The sequence below is a fragment of the Aphelocoma coerulescens genome, chromosome 21 (genome assembly GCF_041296385.1).
Source record: "Aphelocoma coerulescens isolate FSJ_1873_10779 chromosome 21, UR_Acoe_1.0, whole genome shotgun sequence".
In the NCBI taxonomy this organism is placed as follows: Eukaryota; Metazoa; Chordata; class Aves; order Passeriformes; family Corvidae; genus Aphelocoma; species Aphelocoma coerulescens.
In genome coordinates, this window is record NC_091034.1 from 1,310,459 (window position 1) to 1,335,488 (window position 25,030).

The 25,030-nt window shown below is 52.7% G+C and overlaps 1 protein-coding gene across 1 annotated transcript; it reads left to right on the forward strand.

Moving 5' to 3' along the window:
* The first annotated feature begins 603 nt into the window (after positions 1-603).
* On the forward strand, positions 604-4,609 carry KLHDC7A (kelch domain containing 7A). The gene has a single exon (XM_069035066.1). The coding sequence runs from the start codon at positions 638-640 to the stop codon at positions 3,500-3,502; it is 2,865 nt and encodes a 954-aa protein (XP_068891167.1). The 5' UTR covers positions 604-637; the 3' UTR covers positions 3,503-4,609.
* The last annotated feature ends 20,421 nt before the right edge of the window (positions 4,610-25,030 follow it).

The following is a 25,030-nucleotide window of genomic DNA, read 5'->3' on the forward strand; positions in this document are numbered from 1 at the left end:
CCTTTGGATTCCGCTCCCTTGGCAGTGCTGGGAAGCGGTGCCGTTCCCCGAGCTCCCTCCTTTCCCCCCCACCACGGTTCAAGCTTTGTTGTCTTGGGGGACGACAATTCCCCGGGATCTTTGGAATTCAGGCCAGGAGCTCAGCGCCTTTCCACGGGGAGGGCACAGCCCTGCCTGGTGTCCTCTGTGCCTCAGTTTCCCCACGGTGACTCCGACCCTTGCGACATCCCTTAGAAATGACAGCTTCCATCTCTTCCCATCCCGAATTTCTCCCTGCTTTTATTCCTCCCCTTGTCCCTCTCCTTGTGCCCGCAGCCGCTGTTGAACTCCAGCCTCGATTTCCTCTCCAGTGCCAGGATTTTTCCCCCTTCCAAAGCCCCCGGCTCCTTTCCCACCAGCTCCTCATTCCCTGCTGCTTCCACTCCGAGAGACCCCACGAGCTCCGGGGCACTTTCCCGTCAGCCCTTGTTAGGCAGCGCGCAGCAAATGAGGGCCGCTGAATTAATTAATCACTGAATTAATTAATCACTGAATCAGCCACCGAATTCGTCACCCGGCCGTGCCGCGGAGCAGCTGCTCGGCATCAGCCCAAAGGCTCCCGGCTGCTTCTCCCTCCCTTTTCCGGGAGCACCGAGGGATGAGGAGCCTTTGCTGGGCAAAACAACTTTTTTTTCCCCAAACAATTTTCCCATTTTCCATTGCACGATCCGTTTTCAGTGGGAGGGCAGCTCCTCGGGGGTATTTTTCCTGCCTTTGTGCTTCCTTTGGCTCTTCCCCGAGCCTCCCTCTCCGTTTCCCAGGCCAACAGATCCGGCCCTGGGCTGCACCTTTCGCTGGAGCCCAGCCCATCCCAAACATTCCCAGCTTCTCCGGAAGCCTCCTGCCAGCTCTGCCCGCTCAAAGTCACCTTGTCCCAAGCCGCCGCGCTCCGGCCTCTCCCGGCAAATCATTAATCGGCTCCTCGGCATTCCCGCATGGAAAAATGCCCCAGCGGGCACCCCCGGCCTGGCATTCGGACATGCAGCTGCCCGGGAAGCTGCTCCTGTCGGCGGCCGCGCTGCTGCTCCTGTCCCTGGCGTTCAGGTTTTATAGGAACCGCTCGCTTCCCGAGGGAAAAATCCCACCGGGAGAGCAGCGGGAAAACCGGGATGGGGATGGGGATGAGGATGGGGATGGGGGTCTGAGGAGGAGGAGGGGTGGGGGGGACAAATCTGGGAATGGCCCCGGGATGTGGCATGAGGATCTCAGGGGGGAGAGGAGTTTTCCAAGGAGTGAGGAGGAGGAAGGAGAGGGGATGGGTTCAGAGCTGGGTCTGATTCCCGGGAAAGCCCCGCTCGGTCCGGACGGGAGGGAAAGGGAGCTGGGAAGGAAACTGGGATGGAAGTTGGGAACAAAATCAGAGAGCAAAGCAGGAATCAAGCTGGGGAATGATCCTGGGAGCAGGACGGGAAGCAAGCTGGGAAGCGAGCTGGGAAGCGAGCTGGGAAGTAAGTCGGGAAGTAAGTCAGGAAGCAGGCTGGGAATCAAGCCGGGAAATAATCCAGGAAGAAAGCCGGGAAGTGAGCCGGGAAGCAAATTGGTAACAAAGGCAGGAAATGAGTCGGGAAGTGAGCAGGGAAGCGAGCCAGGAATAGAGCTGGGAAACAAGCTGGGAAGTAAGTTGGGAATTAAGTCAGGAAGCAAGGCAGGAATCGAGCTGGGAAGTGATCTGGGAAGAGAACCGGGAAGCAAGGTGGGAAGTGAGCCAGGAATTTTGCCGGGAAGCGAGCTGGGCTCTCACGACCCCACAGAGAGGGACACACCTGCCCCGAGCTCCGGATGTTCCCCAGGGATTTGGGATACCCGGACGGCGGGGGATGGATGTGCCCAGGGCATGGAGCAGGATCCAGGCAGCCGAGGCCGGAGCGGGGAGGGCAGCACGGGGACCATCCGCACCCTCAGCGTCACCTCCAACCTGGGGCTGCTGCTGACGGCGAGCGAGGAGGGCTCGGACTCGTCCTACTCCTTCTCCTCGGTGGCCAAGATCCAGGTGGAGGAGAACTTCATCCCGGAGCGCCGGGACAGGGACAAGGACAACCTCCCAGGGCCTGGCCTGAGGGGCAAAGTCTACGACTACTTTGTGCAGTCCGTCTCCGAGTCGGTGTCCAGGCGGACATCCCTGCCCTTCGTCCCTGCGGAGACATCCCAGGGCCGCGGGGAGCGGGGCCGGGCAGAGCCGCAGAGAACCCAGGAGCAGAACCCAGCTTTGGAAACTCCCGATCCCACCGCCTCGTGCACAGCTCCACAGGAGGGTACGGAGAGCCCTCCTGAGCCACCCTCTCCTGGCACCCTTGGGATCGCCCCCCAGCTCCCGCTGTCCGGGGAGGGTGGTGGAGTCCCAGCTCCATCTCCTGACCCATCCGAGGTGCCACCACCCGCCCGGGTGCACCTGGGGAACTGCTACGAGGTTCTGTGCGCGGCCAAGGCGCGGCAGCTGCGGGCCCTGCAGGACGCCGCGCTCCAGGTGATGAGCGCCCACCTCCTGCAGGTGCTGCGCTCCCCGGCCATCTACGGCCGCCTCAACGCTGGCGAGCGGGAGCTGCTCCTGCGGCGCCGCACCCACGGGCGGCCACGCCTGGTGGTGGCCGATGTCCCCCCGGCCGAGCCCGGCCACCGCCGCGGCCGCCTCTGCTACTACGACGAGGACGAGGACCGCTGGTGCCACCTGTGCCACATGCCGGCCGAGGTGGCCGGGCGGGGCAGTGCCATGTGCAGCCTGTTCAATTACCTGTTCGTGGTGCCCGGCTGGGAGGGCGCGGGCCGGGCGCGGAGCCCCTCTCGCCGCGTGCTCTGCTACGACCCCCTGGCCGACAGCTGGCGAGACATCTGTCCCCTGCGCCAGGCACGGCCTCGCTGCCAGCTGGTGGCCCTGGACGGCCACCTCTACGCCATCGGGGGCGAGTGCTTGGCCACCGTGGAGCGCTACGACCCCCGGCGGGATCGCTGGGCCTTCGTCGCCGCCCTGCCCAGGGACACCTTCGCCGTGGCCCACGCGGCCACCGCGTGCGACGGGGACATCTACGTCACCGGGGGCACCCTGCGCTCGCTGCTGCTGCGCTACGACGCCCGCGGGGACAGCTGGGCCACCAGCCCGGCCTTTGGCGACCAGGACAGAACGGCCGAGCTGGTGAGCGCCCACGGCTTCCTGTACCGCTTCCAGCTGCGGCGCGGTGCTGGCAACACCGACGTCACCGATGTCACCGTGTCGCGGTGCAGCGCCAGCGCCAGGCTGTGGTACCGCTGTGCCAGCCACCCCCTGCCCGAGCCCGCCGGGCTCCGCTGCGCCGTCCTGGGCAGCCTCGTCCACTGCCTGGGCAGGAATTCCCATCTCCGCTTCCTGGCCGACCCCGTCTCGCCGCGGTTCGGGGCCAAGGAGCTGCGGCCCTTCCCGGAGCCCCACGGGAGCCTCCTGCCCGCGGTCCTGGTGCTGCCCGAGGGGGGCACGGAGCCACCGCGGCTCTGAGGGGTCCCCAAGGAGGGGTGGCAGCTGGAGAAGGAGCTCCCAAGCGTGCAATCCGAGCATTCCACGGAGCCGGCCTCTTCCCACCGCCCGGGATGGAGGAAGGGATGGAACCCTTGGACAGGAGCAGGAAACGCAGCCCTGAGGCTCCAGGAAGAGCCGGAGGAGCTGGGTGGACTCGTTTGCTCAGGGGTGTTTGAACAGGGGCGTGTTTGTTTGGCTGGCAGCAAATCCCGGATCTCCCCGGGCTCCAGCTGTCCCGGGGCCCTGCAGGACCTGGTTTAGACCCGGCTCAGGACCTGATAGAGACCTTATTCAGGACCTGATTTAGACCTTATTCAGGACCTGATTTGGGACCTGATTCAGGACCTGATTTGGGACCTGATTCAGACCTGATTTGGGGCCTGATTCAGGACCTGATTTGGGACCTGATTCAAACCTGATTTAGGACCTGATTCAGACCTGATTCAAGCCTGATTTAGGACCTGATTTTGGGACCTAATTTAGGACCTGATTCAGACCTGATTTAGGATCTGATTCAGACTTGATTCAAAAGTGATTTGGGACATGATTTTGGGACCTAATTTAGGACCTGATTCAGACCTGATTTAGGATCTGATTTTGGGACCTGATTTAGGACCTAATTCAAACCTGATTTAGGATCTGATTTTGGGACCTGATTCAGACCTGATTCAGACCTGATTTGGGACCTGATTCAGACCTGATTTAGGACCTGATTTTGGGACCTGATTCAGACCTGATTTAGGACCTGATTCAGACCTGATTCAGAGCTGATTTAGACCTGATTTAGACCTGACTTAGGCTCCAAGTGGTGAACATTGACCCTGACACAGATGGAGCGTTTTAGGGTGGAGGTCGGGTCCCCATGGAGGTCCGACCCGGAGCTCCACCACCCTCGCTCAGACGCCTCACCCTGAGTGAGGTGGAGCTCAGGGTTGGCCTCGTTATCTCTTATCTCATAACTCCTTATCTCTCACCGCTTCCTCCTCAGCTCGGAGTTCTCTGTAATGAACCTGCCTCTATTTATGTAAAGCGGCATCGGGGGTTTAGGCGCAGCTGGGCCTAAATTAAAGCCAACGTTCCATGAAATGAACCCCGCGCCTTGTTTTAAGCCGAGCCTAACGGGAAGCAAGAGCCCGCCGCGTGTTCGACATCCCGGATTAGGCACGGGCAGTGCTCCCGGGAGGAGAACACGGGAACAGCCACTCCGTCATCCCCCTTTCCCAGGTTTTCCTGCCTCAGGAGCCAGGGAAGCCCGGGAAGTGCCGGGAGCTCGGGGATGGAGCTGGAGCACCCCCGGCAATCGCTGCTTATCCCACACTTCCAGAGGGGCTGGGGGAAAGGAGCTTAAATCCCATCCAGTTCCACCTCCCACTATCCCACGCTGCTCCAGCCTGGCCTTGGACACTTCCAGGGATGGAGAATCCATGGTTTTTCTGGGAATTTGCTGCTGCTCAGGGTGGTTTAGGAGAGCCCGGGTTAATGTTCTCGCAAAGACCCTCTCCCTGTCCCGCTCTCCAGCGCCCTTCTCCCACCCTGGAGCCATTCCAGAGGGATCATCCTGCTGCTTCCGGGCTGGAATTGCCGCCTCCCACATCCCAGAGTCTCTTTTTAGGGATGTTTCAGTGGGGAAATTCCATGACCCCCCAAAATTCCTCATTTTTGCCCATCATTATTGAATTCCTTGCTCCGTAGTCACCTCTTGCTCGTGCTCTCACACATTCCTGCTTTTCCATGGGGAAATCCAGGTGTTGGAGCATTCCAACCCCTCTTGTCTCCATCCCCATCCTGGATTTTCGTCCTTCACCTCCCTGTGACCGCTGGAGAGGAGAATTCCCGGCCCTGGAGCCCTTCCAGGGGACATTGGATTGTTTTCCATCCCAGGATCCCGCCTTTCTCCTGGCGCCGTTTAATGTTTCACCTTCCCTTTAACCCCTTCCTGCTCGGGCTGCGCCCGCCGATCCCGTGGCATTCCCGCATTCCCGAGGGATCAACGCCAAGGACGTTCTCCCTCCCCCGCTCCTGCACTCTCCAAGATTAATTTGGGAAGCATTTGGGAGATTAAAAACTCCCGGGAACATCCCGTGCTCGTCCTGCCGGGAAGGACACCCGGGCTGGGAGCCGGGAGTGCGCGGGAATGACTTTGGGATGAGGGAGAGGGAAAGTAAAGGGAAAAGGACAAATCCAAACCCATGCTCAGACCCAGATGGTTTTTTTCCCTGCTCCTGAATCCCGAAGGCTTGGATTGCTCCCTGCTCCCGAATCCCAAAATTTGGTCCTTTCCCTGCTCCCAAATCCTGAAGATTTGGATCTTTCCCTGCTCCTCAATCCTGAAATTTGGTCCTTACCCTGCTCCCAAATCCCGAAATTTGGTTCATTCCCTGTTCCCAAATCCTGAAGGTTTGGCCTGGTCCCAAATCCCAAAGGTTTGGATCATTCCCTGCTCCTGAATCCCGAAGGTTTGGTCCTTTCCCTGCTCCCAAATCCCAAAGGTTTGGATTGTTCCCTGCTCCCAAATCCCGAAGGTTTGGATCGTTCCCTGCTCCCAAATCCCAAAATTTGGTCCTTTTCCTGCTCCCAAATTCCGAAGGCTTGGATTGTTCCCTGCTCCCGAATCCCCAAATTTGGTCCTTTCCCTGTTCCCAAATCCTTAAGGTTTGGATCATTCCCTGCTCCTCAATCCTGAAATTTGGTCCTTACCCTGCTCCCAAATCCCGAAATTTGGTTCATTCCCTGTTCCCAAATCCTGAAGGTTTGGCCTGGTCCCAAATCCCAAAGGTTTGGATCATTCCCTGCTCCTGAATCCCGAAGGTTTGGTCCTTTCCCTGCTCCCAAATCCCGAAGGTTTGAATTGTTCCCTGCTTCCAAATCCCGAAGGTTTGGATCGTTCCCTGCTCCCAAATCCCAAAATTTGGTCCTTTCCCTGTTTCCAAATCCTGAAGATTTGGATCATTCCCTGCTCCTCAATCCTGAAATTTGGTCCTTACCCTGCTCCCAAATCCCGAAATTTGGTTCATTCCCTGTTCCCAAATCCTGAAGGTTTGGCCTGGTCCCAAACCCCAAAGGTTTGGATCATTCCCTGCCCCTGAATCCCGAAGGCTTGGTCCTTTCCCTGCTCCCAAATCCCAAAGGTTTGGATTGTTCCCTGCTCCCAAATCCCGAAGGCTTGGATTGTCCCCTGCTCCCAAATCCCAAAATTTTGTCCTTTTCCTGCTCCCAAATCCCGAAGGCTTGGATTGTTCCCTGCTCCCAAATCCCAAAATTTGGTCCTTTCCCTGTTTCCAAATCCTGAAGATTTGGATCATTCCCTGCTCCTCAATCCTGAAATTTGGTCCTTACCCTGCTCCCAAATCCCGAAATTTGGTTCATTCCCTGTTCCCAAATCCTGAAGGTTTGGCCTGGTCCCAAACCCCAAAGGTTTGGATCATTCCCTGCCCCTGAATCCCGAAGGCTTGGTCCTTTCCCTGCTCCCAAATCCCAAAGGTTTGGATTGTTCCCTGCTCCCAAATCCCGAAGGCTTGGATTGTCCCCTGCTCCCAAATCCCAAAATTTTGTCCTTTTCCTGCTCCCAAATCCCGAAGGCTTGGATTGTTCCCTGCTCCCAAATCCCAAAATTTGGTCCTTTCCCTGTTCCCAAATCCTGAAGATTTGGATCATTCCCTGCTCCTCAATCCTGAAATTTGGTCCTTACCCTGCTCCCAAATCCCGAAATTTGGTTCATTCCCTGTTCCCAAATCCTGAAGGTTTGGCCTGGTCCCAAACCCCAAAGGTTTGGATCATTCCCTGCCCCTGAATCTTGAAGGTTTGGTTCATTCCCTGTTCCCCAATCCCGAAGGTTTGGATCATTCCCTGCTCCTCAATCCCAAAATTTGGTCCTTTCCCTGCTCCCCAATCCCAAAAGTTTGGATTGTTCCCTGCTCCTGAATCCTGAAATTTTGTCCTTTCCCTGCTCCCCAATCCCGAGGGTTTGGATCATTCCCTGCTCCTGAATCTTGAAGGTTTGGCCTGGTCCCAAATCCCAAAGGTTTGAATGATTCCCTGCTCCCAAATCCAGAAGGTTTGGTTCATTCCCTGTTCCCGAATCCTGAAGGTTTGGTTCATTCCCTGTTCCCAAGTCCCGAAGGTTTGGTTCATTCCCTGCTCCCCAATCCCAAAGGTTTGGATCGTTCCCTGCTCCCAAATCCCAAAATTTGGTCCTTTCCCTGCTCCCGAATCCCAAAGGTTTGGATCGTTCCCTGCTCCCCAGTCCCGAAATTTGGTTCATTCCCTGCTCCCCAGTCCCGAAGGTTTGGATCATTCTCTGCTCCCAAATCCTGAAGGTTTGGCCTGCTCCTGAATCCCAAAGGTTTGGTTCATTCCCTGCTCCCAAATCCCAAAGGTTTGGATCGTTCCCTGCTCCCAAATCCCAAAATTTGGTCCTTTCCCTGCTCCCAAATCCCAAAGGTTTGGATTGTTCCCTGCTCCCAAATCCTGAACGTTTGGCCTGCTCCCAAATCCCAAAGGTTTGGATCGTTCCCATTACTTGGGATCTTATGGTTGATCCCTCCTCCCTCTCTGCTGGGACTCCAGGAATTCTGGGAATCCCTGGAATTCCAGGATTCTCCAGCAGGTGGGACTCCTGAACTTTTGGGAATCCCTGGAACTGCTGGAGCTTTCCAGTGGCTGGAAGTCCTGAAATTCTGGGAACCCCAGGAATTCCGGGATTCTCCAGCAGCTGGGACTCCTGGAATTCCGGGGGCTCTCCCTGCTGCAGCAGAAGTTGATTTCAGGATAATTTTTCCAGCTCCAGCAGAATTCCCGGTGCTCTCCCAGCACATCCAGGGCAGCCAGATGCTCCCATCATTTCTCCTTCCCAGCTTTTTCCCAATCCTGCCTCCTCAGCGCCTTCCCTTCCGCTCTGTTTTCCCTGGATTTGCTCCCGGGAAGCCTCAGCAGAGCTGGAGCCGGGGAGTGGAAGAAAAGCTGAGCTGGTTCCGGGGGAATTCCAGCAGGATGAGACTCTGGAAAAGCTCTGGAAAAGCTCTGGGTAAGGGCTGGAAAAGGGCTGGAAAAGGTCAGGGATCCCCCGGCACTGCTGGATCCCCCTCATCCCATTCCTGGAGCTCCATCCCCAACTTGGATCATTATCCCTGAGTGCAAATCCCGCTGGAATTGGAACGGGGTAGGAATGGGATGAGGTGTTCCCAAAGGATCATGGAATATCCCGGAAGGGATCCAGAAGGATCAAATCCAACTCCAGGCCCTCCACAGACATCCCAAAATTCCACAGCGTCCCTGGGAGCGTTGTCCCGATGCTCCTGGAGCTCTGGCAGCCTCGGGAATGTTCCCATTCCATGAGGAGCCGCTTCAGTCCCGACAGCCTCTGGAAAAAGGAACTTTTCCTGAAATCCAAGCGGAATCTCCATGTTACACCAGGATCCAGGGAATGCAGGAGTCTCCATCTCCATCCTCCGGGAATTCTGCTGGACATGAGGAAAAAAAACTCCTGGAACCTTCCCAGCTCCATGCAGGGACTGGGAATGGCTCAATCCAGGGATATTCCCGCATTTCCTACACCGGGATGTGGCTTCCAGGGTTTTGCTTCCCTAAAAACAGCAGGAAAACTCCATCAGGAGGAGGATTCTCCCACCCGGATCCAGCCGGGAATGCTCCAACTGCTCCGAAAATTCCCATCCTTGAGGAGGGCGGGATGTGGAGCCGCAAATCCCGGGATTGGGTTCCATTCCCAGATGGATTTTCCCTCTTCCCAGGGGCTGCTCCCTGGATTCCACTTCCCAAATCCCAAAGGAATCCCAAAACAAAGGGATCCTTCATGCTCCGAGAGCACGGGAAGGATGCGGCTCATTCCCAACCTCTCCCTCTCCCGGGAAATTCCCATTGTTTTTAAATCAAGTTCAAATCAAGGAATGGGAATTCTCGAGGAAAAGGGAGCTCAGGGAATTCATGAGGAGCAGCCAAAGAAATGGGAATTCAAGGGAATTCCTGCAATTTTGAAGGAAAAATAGTTCTTTATTCCTTGGGATTTAGAGGGGCGCGAAAACTCCCAGAAATTACTGGGAAGTTCCAGGAATGGGGATTTGCATCCCGAAGGTTCTGGAGTTTTCCCAGGGAGCTGCCAGTGATCCCAAACCCCGGATATTCCCTGTTTTACCCATCCCAAGAGTTCCCGGTGCAGATTCCAGCTCTCCCTTTTCCCGCTCCACCATTCCCAACTCCTTCCCAATCCTTGGGCTCTGCTGACCCCTCCTGGGCTGCCTCTAAAAAGCCGGGAATGAGCCCCGGGCTGATCCCAAAAATACTTTTCCCATCTCCAAAGGGCATCCAAAGTATCCAGGCGCTGCTCCTGCGGGAATTCCAGGGATGGCTGGAGAGCTCCTTCCCAAAAAAACCTCGGGAAGAGCCCAGGGCGAGCAGGAGGTGCCTCAGGTTTTCCAGTTCCTTCCCAAATCCATAACGGAGAGAGAACGGAGCCCAGCATTCCATGGAAACGCTCATCCCGCAGTGTGGGACAGCCCTGGATGGCCACAATTCCAAGGGAATTCCAGGGGAGTTCCAGGCCGGGCTTGAGGATGTGGAAATTCCCAGGCTCACACGGTTCCCGTATCCCAAAATCTCCCATATCCCATTCCCTGCTTTCCATCCTCGCCCTCCGCAGGGGTAACAAATCCCAGGAGTGGCGCTGGCTTCCAGGGAAAACCATTCCAAGGGAATCCTGGAGTGCAGGGATGGGAGCAGGAGGAGCCTCCATCCACACCCGCAGCTCCCGGAGGGAATTTGGGATCAGCTGGATTCCCAAATCGCAGAGATTCCTGGTGGGAATGCAGAGCTCTCACCCAGGGAATTCCAAACTTCCCGTTGGAGCCTTCCGGATTCCCAAAACCTGGGATCATTTCCCTCTCATGCCTCTCTCCCTATCATTTCCTCTGGCGCTCCAGGAATTCTGCAATTCCAGCCTCTCCTGTTCCCAAGGGATGATGGAGCAGCTCAGGGACGCAGCTGGAAAACAACAGAACTCCTTCTCCAGGAATTCTCAATCCAAGCCCAAACCTTCCCAAGTGGCTCCCAGCTTTTGCTTATCAACATTTCCCAAAGTTCCTTCAATCCCAGCTGGAATCCCAATCCTTGGAAGCGTCTGAGAGGACAAAAAGGAAGAGAGACCCACGGGACTTCATGGATTGGGGCTGATCCCAAAAATGCTTTTCCCATCTCCAAAGGGCATCCAAAGTATCCAGGCGCTGCTCCTGCGGGAATTCCAGGGATGGCTGGAGAGCTCCTTCCCAAAAAAAAAACCTCGGGAAGAGCCCAGGACGGGCTCTGAGGATGGACGTGGTGGCTTGGCGCTGACCCAACGCCGGGCACCCACGCCCACGGGGCTCGGCCTCCCCCGGCGCAGCCGGGCAGAGGAGGGAAAAGGGGGAAAAACAAATTCAGGAGGGGCTCAGGAGTCGGGATGAGGAGCGGGAGAAACGCTCCGAGGGCGGAACGGGCTGGGCTCGAGCCCCACATTTTATGAATATCCAAAACGCAAAATGCATATTCGTAGCGTTGACACCTCCCATTCTCCGCTTGGCATGGAAATGAGCTTGCGTGTCGTGATCAGAATGGAGTCAGTGGGCTTGAATTGGGTCAGTGGTCCCAAAAAAGATGAAGCAACTCATCTTCCTCACTTTTGGCCTTTCGGAGTTTTAACAATCCTAATTAATTCAGTGACCTCGAAGTTGCTTCTTCTGTGACTTTAGGACGGGCTCCCACCAAGGGAGGAAATTGGCGACTGCCTTTATTCTACACACCAACCTATCAATGTTTCTGCTCATTACTCTGAGCACAGCTAAACGAACGTGCAAATGAGAGATCGTCAGTTATTGGGTAATTAGTTACCAACACCTAAAACTCAATTTCATCAGTTATTTGGTAATTAGTTACCAACATCTAAAACTCTATTTCATCAGTTATTTGGTAATTAGTTACCAACACCTAAAACTCTATATCATCAGTTATTTGGTAATTAGTTACCAACATCTAAAACTCTATTTCATCAGTTATTTGGTAATTAGTTACCAACACCTAAAACTCAATTTCATCAGTTATTTGGTAATTAGTTACTAACATCTAAAACTCAATTTCATCAGTTATTTGGTAATTAGTTACCAACATCTAAAAATCTATTTCATCAGTTATTTGGTAATTAGTTACTAACACCTAAAACTCAATTTCATCAGTTATTTGGTAATTAGTTACCAACATCTAAAACTCTATTTCATCAGTTATTTGGAAATTAGTTACTAACATCTAAAACTCAATTTCATCAGTTATTTGGTAATTAGTTACTAACACCTAAAACTCTATTTCATCAGTTATTTGGTAATTAGTTACCAACATCTAAAACTCTATTTCATCAGTTATTTGGTAATTAGTTACTAACACCTAAAACTCTATTTCATCAGTTATTTGGTAATTAGTTACTAACATCTAAAACTCAATTTCATCAGTTATTTGGTAATTAGTTACTAACACCTAAAACTCTATTTCATCAGTTATTTGGTAATTAGTTACTAACATCTAAAACTCTATTTCATCAGTTATTTGGTAATTAGTTACCAACATCTAAAAATCTATTTCATCAGTTATTTGGTAATTAGTTACCAACACCTAAAACTCAATTTCATCAGTTATTTGGTAATTAGTTACTAACACCTAAAACTCTATTTCATCAGTTATTTGGTAATTAGTTACCAACATCTAAAACTCAATTTCATCAGTTATTTGGTAATTAGTTACTAACACCTAAAACTCTATTTCATCAGTTATTTGGTAATTAGTTACTAACATCTAAAACTCAATTTCATCAGTTATTTGGAAATTAGTTACCAACATCTAAAACTCTATTTCATCAGTTATTTGGTAATTAGTTACTAACACCTAAAACTCAATTTCATCAGTTATTTGGTAATTAGTTACCAACATCTAAAACTCTATTTCATCAGTCATTTGGTAATTAGTTACCAACATCTAAAAATCTATTTCATCAGTTATTTGGTAATTAGTTACCAACATCTAAAACTCTATTTCATCAGTTATTTGGTAATTAGTTACCAACACCTAAAACTCTATTTCATCAGTTATTTGGTAATTAGTTACCAACATCTAAAACTCTATTTCATCAGTTATTTGGTAATTAGTTACCAACACCTAAAACTCAATTTCATCAGTTATTTGGTAATTAGTTACCAACACCTAAAACTCTATTTCATCAGTTATTTGGTAATTAGTTACCAACATCTAAAACTCTATTTCATCAGTTATTTGGTAATTAGTTACTAACATCTAAAAATCTATTTCAGGTCCAGCTCTCCTAACTATTTCGATTAACCCTCACTGGGCCCAAGCCTACAACTGAAATCCCAAGCCTACAACTGAAATCCCAAGCCTACAACTGAAATCCCAAGCCTGCAACTGAAATCCCAAGCCTACAACTGAAATCCCAAGCCTACAACTGAAATCCCAAGCCTATGACTAAAATCTTTGTGTTTCCTCTAAATCTGGGTTTCAGGAGCACCTTCCGCCCCCCCAGCCCCTTCCTCCTGCCGCCGGCAGCGCAGGGAGACGGAGGGTGGGGATCTTGGTCCCTTCCTCACCCGAGGTTTTCTTCTGCTCGGCTCAGGTGGAGAAGTTCTTCCCCTGTGAGCCCGTGAGGTCCCTTCCCACGGAGGACAGTTCTCCAGAAACTTCTCCAGCGGGGGTCCATCCTCACGAGCAGCAGTCCCCCCAAAACTGCTGAAACCTGAGCCCCTCCCACGGGCACACAGCCCCCCAAAACTGCTGCAGGGTGAGTCCCTCCCACGGGCACACAGCCCCCCAAAACTGCTGCAGGGTGAGTCCCTCCCACGGGCACACAGCCCCCCAAAACTGCTGCAGGGTGAGTCCCTCCCACGGGCACACAGCCCCCCAAAACTGCTGCAGGGTGAGTCCCTCCCGCGGGCACACAGCCCCCCAAAACTGCTGCAGGGTGAGTCCCCCCCGCGGGCACACAGCCCCCCAAAACTGCTGCAGGGTGAGTCCCTCCCGCGGGCACACAGCCCCCCAAAACTGCTGCAGGGTGAGTCCCCCCCGTGGGCACACAGCCCCCCAAAACTGCTGCACTTTGAGTCCCTCCCGCGGGCACACAGCCCCCCAAAACTGCTGCGGGGTGAGTCCCTCCCACGGGCACAGAGCCCCCCAAAACTGCTGCAGGGTGAGTCCCTCCCGCGGGCACACAGCCCCCCAAAACTGCTGCGCCGTGGGTCTCTTTTCCACGGGGTGCATCCCTCCAAGGCCAGGCTGCCCAGCCTGGGAGCACGGCCCTCTCTCTCCACTGGATCTCCCACTGGATCACAGGCCCCTCCAGGCATCCACCTGTTCTGGCGTGGGCACCTCCCCCAGGGGCTGCGGGTGGATCTCTGCATCCCCTGTGGATCCCCAGGGGCTGCGGGTTGATCTCTGCATCCCCCGTGGATCCCCAGGGGCTGCGGGTTGATCTCTGCATCCCCCGTGGATCCCCTGGGTGGATCTCCAGGGGCTGCGGGTGGATCTCTGCATCCCCCGTGGATCCCCCAGGGCTGCGGGTGGATCCCCAGGGGCTGTGAGTGGATCTCTGCATCCCTATGGATCCCCACAGGCTACAGGTGGATGTCCAGGGGCTGCAGGTGGATCTCTGCACCCCCCATGGATCCCCCGGGGCTGCAGGTGGATCTCTGCATCCCCCATGGATCCCCAGGGGCTGCGGGTGGATCTCAAGGGGCTGCGGGTGGATCTCTGCATCCCCCATGGATCCCCAGGGGCTGCGGGTGGATCTCTGCATCCCCCATGGATCCCCAGGGGCTGCAGGTGGACCTCCAAGGGCTGTGGGTGGATCTCTGCATCCCCCATGGATCCCCAGGGGCTGCAGGTGGATCTCTGCATCCCCTGTGGATCCCCAGGGGCTGCAGGTGGATCTCTGCATCCCCCATGGATCCCCAGGGTGGATCTCCAGGGGCCGTGAGTGGATCTCCGCATCCCCCGTGGATCCCCAGGGGCTCCAGGTGGATCTCAAGGGGCTGTGGGTGGATCTCTGCATCCCTGTGGATCCCCACAGGCTACAGGTGGATCTCCAGGGGCTGCGGGTGGATCTCTGCATCCCCCATGGATCCCCAGGGGCTGCGGGTGGATCTCTGCATCCCCAGGGATCCCCAGGGGCTGCGTCACCGTGGTCTTCACCACGGCCAATCTCCTCCCCCTCCTTCCGCACTGCCCTCGGTGTCTCCGTGTTGTTTCCCTCACACGTTCTCACCTCCTCCTCTTCTCTGACCAGAATCCCAAAACCTTGTCAGTTTATTTTGATTTCCTTCTGAAATCTGCGATCCCAGAGGCGTTAACCAACCTCTCTCAGTGGCCCAGCCTTGGCCAGTGCCATGTCCATCCTCAGAGCCACCAGCAGCTTCTCACAGGAGCCACCTCTGTGACCCCCCAACACCAAAACCCCGGCAGCGCCGGACCACCACAGTGGGAAAAGATTAATGCTAAATAATCAAACCTCTCGCTGCGGAGAGAACCTGGTACGTTCTCCGAGTCCTTTCTTCGGATGCGCTCTCTCTCTCTCTCTGTCTCCTCTTCGGAGCTGGGTCGGCCCTCTGGGCCTCGGTGGAAAGTTCCAGAAGAGAAGAAGAAGAAGCTGAAGTCTAAGGGGAAAAAAAAGTTTAACTTTCCGTCCTTTTCTGGAGAAACGGAGCTGAAATGTGGCTGAAAAGCGGGGAAAGGGGGTTTCCGCCGCACGCAGAGGAGGAGAGTGACCTCGGAGCACGCAAGATCCAAGACTGGAGACGCGCGCCTGGCGTTTGTCCTTCCTCTCGCAGCCGGTTTTAAAGGCACAGAGAGGCACGGGAATGGTCGCTGGGCAGCGAGCGGCGAGAGGGGACACGCGGCATAAAGTCACCCCAAGACAAGCAGCCATGCGGCCGGTGCCAGGAGTGGCCGTGTGGCCAGTGCCAGGAGTGGCCGTGTGGCCGGTGCCAGGAGTGACCATGCGGCTGGTGCCAGGAGTGGCCATGCGGCTGGTGCCAGGAGTGGCCATGCGGCTGGAGTGGCCGTGTGGTTGCAGTGGCCATGTGGCCAGTGCCAGGAGTGGCCATGCGACTGGAGTGGCCACATGGCCGGTGCCAGGAGTGGCCATGTGGCTGGAGTGGCCATGTGGCCAGTGCCAGGAGTGGCCATGCGGCCAGTGCCCAGAGTGGCCATGGTGCATTTTGGGTGCATTTGGGTGCACTCTGGAGTGCATTTCAGGTGCCTTTTCAGGTGCATTTTGGGTGCACTTTGGGTGCATTTTGGGCCCATTTCAGGTGCCTTTTCAGGTGCATTTTGGGTGCATTTCGGGTGCATTTCAGGTGCATTTTGAGTACATTTCAGGCCCATTTCAGGCCCATTGCAGGCCCATTGCAGGCCCATTTCAGGTGCATTTCGGGTGCATTTCAGGCCCATTTTAGTGCATTTCAGGCCCATTTCAGTGCATTTCAGGCTCATTTCAGGCTCATTTCAGGTGCATTTCAGGCCCATTTCGGGTGCATTTCCGGTGCACTTTCGGGTGCATTTCGGGCCCATTTCAGGCCCATTTCAGGTGCATTTCAGGCCCATTTCGGGCCCATTTTGGTGCATTTCGGGTGCATTTCGGGTGCATTTCGAGTGCATTTCGAGTGCATTTCGAGTGCATTTCAGGCCCATTTCAGGTGCATTTCAGGTGCATTTCCAGTGCATTTCAGGCCCATTTCAGGTGCATTTCGAGTGCATTTTGGGCCCATTTCAGGTGCATTTCAGGTGCATTTCGGGTGCACTTTCGGGTGCATTTCAGGCCCATTTCGGGCCCATTTTGGTGCATTTCGGGTGCACTTTCGGGTGCATTTCAGGCCCATTTCGGGTGCGCTTCGGGGTTCATTTTGGCGCATTCCACCTGGACGAAGCCGTGCACCTTAAGGATCCTTAAATAAATACCGAGGTAAAAACCCCTTTTCCCTTAAACCATCTTTGGTTCTTCATTTGAAGACCAGGGAAAGGCAACAGTGGGAAACTCCAACGGAGAGAAGACCCCACGGCGCAGCAGGAGGAAGAAACTCCTTTCCCCGAAGGAGCTGAAGAAAGATTTTTAGGAAATGAAAGATTGACCAAAACCCCGCGTTTCGTCTCGTTTTCGCAATCGGTGAAAAAGAGGGAGGGGCTGGGGAAAAAATGAGTGTTCTGAAGGTTTATTTGAGTTCTCATAATTACCCTTTTCTCTTTGAATTCTGTTCATAATAAATTTTCTTTCTGCTGTTTAAATTTGGACCTGTTCGGCCCCAGAGGGTTTTTCCCCTAATCCTTATCTCAACTCCTGGAGCCTTCGTTTCGTTTTCCCCTCCCCTGCTCAGCTCTAGCAGAGGAAAATGAGTGAATGGATTTTTGTGGGTGCCTCTCTTTTAGTCAGTGTCAAACCCGGACGTATTTCCTTTTTCTTCCTTTTTTAGTTCATTTTTCTTCCTTTTTTAGTTCCTTTTTCTTCCTTTTTTACCCTTTTTCTTCCTTTTTAAAATTTCCTTTTTATTCCTTTTTATTTCCTTTTTATTCCTTTTTAATTTCCTTTTTATTCCTTTTTATTGCCTTTTTATTCCTTTTTAATTTCCTTTTTATTCCTTTTTATTTCCTTTTTCTTCCTTTTTAAATTTCCTTTTTATTTCCTTTTTTATTTCCTTTTTATTCCTTTTTATTTCATTTTTATTTCATTTTTATTTCATTTTTATTTATTTTTCCTTCCTTTTTATTTCCTTTTTATTTCCTTTCTATTTCCTTTTTATTCCTTTTTATTTCCTTTTTATTTCCTTTTTCTTCCTTTTTTATTTCCTTTTTAGTTCCTTTTTATTTCCTTTTTATTTCCTTTTTAGTTCCTTTTTATTCCTTTTTATTTCTTTTTCCTTCCTTTTTTATTTCTTTTTTTATTTCCTTTCTATTTCCTTTTTCTTCCTTTTTATTTCCTTTTTTATTTCCTTTTTCTTCCTTTTTTATTTCCTTGTATTTCCCTTTTAATTCCCTTTAAATTTCCTTTTTAATTTCCTTTAAGTTTCCTTTTTATTTCCTTTTCCTCCCCTTTTCATTTCCCTTTTTAGACCACTCCGCTCTCCCAGAAATTCTCTTGAATTTCCCGAGGTTTTTCCCCTGGTTTAACCCCTCCAATCCCACCCTAGCATCAAACCCTGCTCATCCTGTGAAAAATTCCAGCATTCCCTCGATAATTAAAGCTTTTGTGCATCTCATTAACGAGCCCGGCTCCAAATAAACTCCCAGATTTCCAGGAGGACACGGAGCCTTTCCTGGCTTCCTGTGGGGTCGGAGCTCTGGATGGGAACCCCCCACACTTCCCGATTTTCCATCCCACGGAGACACTCCAAGCGGGATCCGTAGGAGAGGGAAGCAGGCGGATCCTGACTGGGCTGATAAATTCCTTGGAGATGTTTTTCCAGCTGGGAGCGGCTCCCAAAGGGAGCTCCAGAGGGGTCCGGCTCCCCGGAGCCTTCATCAGGCTTTGATGGTTCCGGGGCTTTGTGCGCGGTGGAGATTTGGGATCACCTGGAATGAAGGTGCGGGAGCCTCCAGGTGTCCTCCAAAGCCAGATCCAGCCCCACATCCCCGTGCAGACAAGGATTTGGGATCATCGGGAATGAAGGGATTGTCCCAGTGTCCTCCAAAGCCAGATCCAGCCCCACATCCCTGTGCAGACAAGGATTTGGGATCACTGGGAATCAAGAGACTGCCCCAATGTCCCCCACAGCCAGATCCAGCCCCACATCCCAGTGCAGGCGGGGATTTGGGATCACTGGGAATCAAGGGATTGTCCCAGTGGCCTCCAAAGCCAGATCCAGCCCCACATCCCCGTGCAGACAGAGATTTGGGATCACTGGGAATCAAGGGATTGTCCCAGTGGCCTCCAAAGCCAGATCCAGCCCCACATCCCCGTGCAGACAGAGATTTGGGATCACTGGGAATCAAGGGATTGTCCCAGTGTCCCCCACAGCCAGATCCAGCCCCACATCCCCGTGCAGACAAGGATTTGGGATCACCGGGAATGAAGGGATTGTCCCAATGTCCCCCACAGCCAGATCCAGCCCCACATCCCAGGGCAGGCGGGGATTTGGGATCACCGGGAATGAAGGCGCGGAATTTCCGTGGCTGCCCTGGTGCTGAGGCAAATCCCAAATTCCAACAGCTCCATCCGTCCGTCCGTCCATCCATCCATCCATCCATCCAGGAATCGCATCCCGATCCTTCCCAGCCGAATCCACGCGGTGGCAGCAGGGATCTGCCGATGGAGCAGCGGCAGCGCAGGAAGAGCGGCCGCCCGCTGCTCATCCCAAAAAATCCCAGGAGCCATTCCCTGGAGGGGTTCCGAGATCCCCGGGCACATCCCAAGGGAATTGTCCCCTCAGAGGGAGGGAGGGAGGGAGGGAAACGTCCCTGAGCCGTGTCCGAGGCGTGTCCAGGCCATGTCCGAGCTGTGCCCGAGCCGTGTCCGAGCCGTGTCCGAGTCGTGTCCGAGCCGTGTCCGAGCAGTGTCCGAGCCATGTCCGAGCTGTGTCCGAGCCGTGTCCGAGCCGTGTCCGAGCAGTGTCCGAGCCGTGACCGAGCAGTGTCCGAGCTGTGACCGAGCCGTGTCCGAGCCGTGTCCGAGCCGTGTCCAGGCCATGTCCGAGCTGTGTCCGAGCCGTGACCGAGCCGTGTCCGAGCCGTGTCCGAGCCGTGTCCGAGCTGTGTCCGAGATGTGTCCGAGCCGTGTCCGAGCCGTGTCCGAGTCGTGTCCAGGCCATGTCCGAGCTGTGTCCAGGCCATGTCCGAGCTGTGTCCGAGCTGTGTCCGAGCCGTGTCCGAGCTGTGTCCGAGCTGTGTCCGAGCCATGTCCAGGCTGTGTCCGAGCCGTGTCCGAGCCCTGTCCGAGCCCTGTCCGAGCCATGTCCAGGCTGTGTCTGAGCCGTGTCCAAGCTGTGTCCGAGCCGTGTCCAGGCTGTGTCTGAGCCGTGTCCAAGCTGTGTCCGAGCCGTGTCCGAGCCGTGTCCGAGCCGTGTCCAGGCTGTGTCTGAGCCGTGTCCGAGCCGTGTCCGAGCTGTGTCTGAGCCGTGTCCGAGCCGTGTCCGAGCCGTGTCCGAGCCGTGTCCGAGCAGTGTCCGAGCCGTGTCCGAGCCCTGTCCGAGCCGTGTCCGAGCTGTGTCCGAGCCGTGTCCAGGCCATGTCCGAGCCGTGTCCGAGCTGTGTCCGAGCCGTGTCCGAGCCGTGTCCAAGCTGTGCCCGAGTCGTGTCCGAGCCGTGACCGAGCCGTGTCTGAGCCGTGTCCAGGCCATGTCCGAGCTGTGTCCGAGCCGTGTCCGAGCTGTGTCTGAGCCGTGTCCAGGCTGTGTCCGAGCTGTGTCTGAGCCGTGTCCGAGCCGTGTCCGAGTCGTGTCCAGGCCATGTCCGAGCTGTGTCCAGGCCATGTCCGAGCTGTGTCCGAGCTGTGTCCGAGCCGTGTCCGAGCTGTGTCCGAGCTGTGTCCGAGCCATGTCCAGGCTGTGTCCGAGCCGTGTCCGAGCCCTGTCCGAGCCCTGTCCGAGCTGTGTCCAGGCTGTGTCTGAGCCGTGTCCAAGCTGTGTCCGAGCCGTGTCCAGGCTGTGTCTGAGCCGTGTCCAAGCTGTGTCTGAGCCGTGTCCGAGCCGTGTCCGAGCCGTGTCCAGGCTGTGTCTGAGCCGTGTCCGAGCTGTGTCCGAGCCGTGTCCGAGCTGTGCCTGAGCCGTGTCCGAGCCGTGTCCGAGCCGTGTCCGAGCCGTGTCCGAGCCGTGTCCAGGCTGTGTCCGAGCCGTGTCCGAGCCGTGTCCGAGCTGTGTCTGAGCCGTGTCCGAGCCGTGACCGAGCCGTGTCCGAGCCGTGTCCGAGCAGTGTCCGAGCCGTGTCCGAGCCCTGTCCGAGCCGTGTCCGAGCTGTGTCCGAGCCGTGTCCAGGCCATGTCCGAGCTGTGTCCGAGCCGTGTCCGAGCTGTGTCTGAGCCGTGTCCAAGCTGTGTCCGAGCTGTGTCCAGGCTGTGTCTGAGCCGTGTCCAAGCTGTGTCCGAGCCGTGTCCGAGCCGTGTCCGAGCCGTGTCCAGGCTGTGTCTGAGCCGTGTCCGAGCTGTGTCCGAGCCGTGTCCGAGCTGTGCCTGAGCCGTGTCCGAGCCGTGTCCGAGCCGTGTCCGAGCCGTGTCCGAGCCGTGTCCAGGCTGTGTCCGAGCCGTGTCCGAGCCGTGTCCGAGCTGTGTCTGAGCCGTGTCCGAGCCGTGTCCGAGCCGTGTCCGAGCCGTGTCCGAGCAGTGTCCGAGCCGTGTCCGAGCCCTGTCCGAGCCGTGTCCGAGCTGTGTCTGAGCCGTGTCCAGGCCATGTCCGAGCCGTGTCCGAGCTGTGTCCGAGCCGTGTCCGAGCCGTGTCCAAGCTGTGCCCGAGTCGTGTCCGAGCCGTGACCGAGCCGTGTCTGAGCCGTGTCCAGGCCATGTCCAAGCTGTGTCCGAGCCGTGTCCGAGCTGTGTCTGAGCCGTGTCCAGGCTGTGTCCGAGCCGTGTCCGAGCCCTGTCCGAGCCCTGTCCGAGCCATGTCCAGGCTGTGTCTGAGCCGTGTCCAAGCTGTGTCCGAGCCGTGTCCAGGCTGTGTCTGAGCCGTGTCCAAGCTGTGTCCGAGCCGTGTCCGAGCCGTGTCCGAGCCGTGTCCGAGCAGTGTCCGAGCCATGTCCGAGCTGTGTCCGAGCCGTGTCCGAGCTGTGTCCGAGCAGTGTCCGAGCCGTGACCGAGCAGTGTCCGAGCTGTGACCGAGCCGTGTCCGAGCCGTGTCCGAGCCGTGTCCAGGCCATGTCCGAGCTGTGTCCGAGCCGTGTCCGAGCCGTGTCCGAGCCGTGTCCGAGCCGTGTCCGAGCCGTGTCCAGGCCATGTCCGAGCTGTGTCCAGGCCATGTCCGAGCTGTGTCCGAGCTGTGTCCGAGCCGTGTCCGAGCTGTGTCCGAGCTGTGTCCGAGCCATGTCCCAGCTGTGTCCGAGCCATGTCCGAGCCCTGTCCGAGCCCTGTCCGAGCTGTGTCCAGGCTGTGTCTGAGCCGTGTCCAAGCTGTGTCCGAGCCGTGTCCAGGCTGTGTCTGAGCCGTGTCCAGGCCATGTCCGAGCTGTGTCCGAGCTGTGTCCGAGCTGTGTCCCAGCTGTGTCCGAGCCGTGTCCGAGCCGTGTCCGAGCCGTGTCCGAGCTGTGTCCGAGCTGTGTCTGAGCCGTGTCTGAGCCGTGTCCGAGCCGTGTCCGAGCCGTGTCCGAGCCATGTCTGAGCTGTGTCCAGGCCATGTCCGAGCCATATCCAGGCTGTGTCTAGGCCATGTCCCAGCTGTGTCCGAGCCGTGTCCGAGCCGTGTCCGAGCCGTGTCCGAGCTGTGTCCAGGCCATGTCCGAGCCGTGTCCGAGCCGTGTCCGAGCTGTGTCCAGGTTTTGTCTCCTCTGGGCTGGTCTCCATCCTGAGAAAATCCGGCACCGAATTGATCCAAATTCCCCCAGAATTCCCAGGCCAAACTTTGCTTCCTTCACATCCAAAATAAAATATTCCCAATTTTTTGGGTTTCCAAACCTTTTTTTAGGCTCAGGATAGCCTGGGAAGGATCCCATGGACTTGCCCCAAGGTTGGAACCAGTCTTAACTAAGCCAAGACTTCCATGGTGGAGGAGCATCCCGAAGATTTAGGCTTGGCTCTGTAAAAGCCACGGAGATTTATGGATTCCACCTGGATTAAGAGGATTTTTCCTATGGATTTTCCCTCTGGATTCGGCTCCCACTCTCAAAATCCACATCCAGGGATGATCCTGGGATCATCCTGGAATGGCTTGGAGGGAAATGTCGGGAAATGTTGGGAAATATCAGGAAAAATCAGGGGAAATCAGGAAAAATCAGGAAAAATGGGGAAATATTGGGAAATATCAGAAAATATCAGGAAATCTTGGGAAAAACTGGGAAATATCAGGAAAAATCAGGGGAAATCAGGAAAAAGCAGGAAAATAATAATAATAAAAAGGAAATACCAGGAAAAATCAGGGGAAATCAGGAAAAAGCAGGAAAATAATAATAATAAAAAGGAAATACCAAGAAAAATTGCGAAATGTCAGAAAATATCAGGAACTATCCGGAAATATCGGGAAATATTGGGAAAATCAGGAGAAATCAGGAGAAATCAGGAAAAATCAAGAAAAATCGGGAAATATTAGAAAATATCAGAAAATATCAGGAAAAATCAGGAAAATCAGGAAATATTGGGAAATATCAGAAAATATCAGGAGCTATTGGGAAAAAATCAGGAAAAATCAGGAAAATCAGGAAAAATTGGGAAATATCTGGAAATGCCAGGAAATATTAGGAAATATGAGGAAATATCGGAAAATATCAGGAAATATTGGGAACTATCAGGAAGTATCAGGAAACATTGGGAAAAATCAGGAGAAATCAGGAAAAATCAGAAAAATCAGGAAATATCAGGAAATACCAGGAAAAATCAGGAACTATCAGGAAAATCAGGAGAAATCAGGAACTATCAGGAAAATCAGGAAAAACAGGAAAAAACAGGAAAAAGCAGGAAATATTGGGAAAATTCAGGAGAAATCAGGAAAAATCAGGAAATATCAGAAAAATCAGGAGAAATCAGGAAAAATTGGGAAGGAAAAATCAGGAGAAATCAGGAGAAATCAGGAAAACCAGGAAAAATTGGGAAATAGCAGGAAAAATTGGGAAATATCAGGAAAAATTGGGAAATATCAGGGAAAATCAGGAAAAAATCAGGAAAAATCAGGAAAAACCAGGAAAAAATGGGAAATATCAGGAAAAAAATCAGGAAAAAATCAGGAAAAATCAGAAAAAAATCAGGAAAAAATCAGGAAAAAATCAGGAAAAAATCAGGAAAAATCAGTTCAGCCACATATAAAACCCAACAAAAATACATTTTTTTGGGATAGAAACCCCATTTTTCGGGAAGGCTCCTGAATAATTTCCAAGCCCTTGGATGGAATTGTCCTGGAATGTCCGGCTTGGATTCCCAGGCCCAGGAAAAACCAAATCCCAGCAGTAAAAACTCCCAAATTTTCAGCTTTTAAGGGAAAAATCAGCTCTGGGTGCGATCCCGGCTGGGCTGGGAGCCCTGGGATGGGATGGGATCCAGGAAAATCCACAATTCCCTGAATTCCCCTTCCCATTCCCGGTCTACAATGCTGGAATGCGCTTTTTTTCCATGGAAAAATCCCTTTATTTTGCCATTTAATTCCGTATAATCCAAAGCTTTGGGAGCTTTATTCAAATACTAATAAAGTATTAATAAAGTATTAATAAAGTCTTAATAAAGTATTAATAAGCTATTAATAAAGTATTAATAAACTACTAATGAACTATTAATACACTATTAATACACTATTAATAACTATCAATAAACTATCAATAAACTATTAATATACTATTAATAAACTACTAATAAAATAGTAATAAAATATTAACGCACTATTATTAAATATTTATAAACTATTACTAAACTATTAATAAAATATCAATAAAATATTTTTAAAAGTTAATAAAATATTAATAAATATTTCTGTGAATATTAAAATAGTTCCTATTTAAGTCTCAATCTTACAATTAAAGGGGTTCCCAAATACTTTATTTTTCCGTTTTTTCTTGTTTTATCCATTTATTTGTGGGATTTAGAGGGGGGAGGATGATTATTATTATTATTATTATTATTATTATTATTATTATTACTATTATTACTATTATTATTATTATTGTTATATTTTAAAATTATTATTATTTTTGCCAACTTGATTTTATCAATATTCATGTGAGTTTAATATTGATAATTCCTGATTTAATCAATATTTGGGTGAGTTTATTATTGATATTCCCGGATTTTGATCAATTATTGATAATTCCTGATTTAATCCATACTTGGTGAGTTTATCATTGATAATTCCTGTTTTAATCAATATTTGGGTGATTTTATTATTGATAATTACTGATTTGATCAATTACTGATAATTCCTGATTTAATCAATACTTAGTGAGTTTATTATTGATAATCCCTGATTTAATCAATATTGGGTGGTCTTATTATTGATAATTCCTGATTTAATCAATATTTGGGGAGTTTATTATTGATAATCCCTGATTTTGATCAATATTTGGGATCATCGAGTTTTTCCTTGGGGGTTTTCCTACGGAAGTGGGACAAAGGAGCCGATTTTGGGGTCCCACGATTTGAGGAGTTCCTATTATTGATAATTCCTGATTTAATCAATATTTGGGTGAGTTTATCATTGATAATTCCTGATTTAATCAATATTTGGGTGAGTTTATTATTGATAAAAAATCCAAACAGACCCCAAATCCATGGAGATGCCACCCAAAAATCACAAAAGACCCCAAATCCATGGAGATGCTCCCCAAAAATCCAAACAGACCCCAAATCCATGGAGATGCTCCCCAA

Bases quoted from the DNA above. Each gene is read 5' to 3' on its own strand.
- KLHDC7A (XM_069035066.1), top strand. From the start codon at position 638: ATGAGGAGCCTTTGCTGGGCAAAACAACTTTTTTTTCCCCAAACAATT.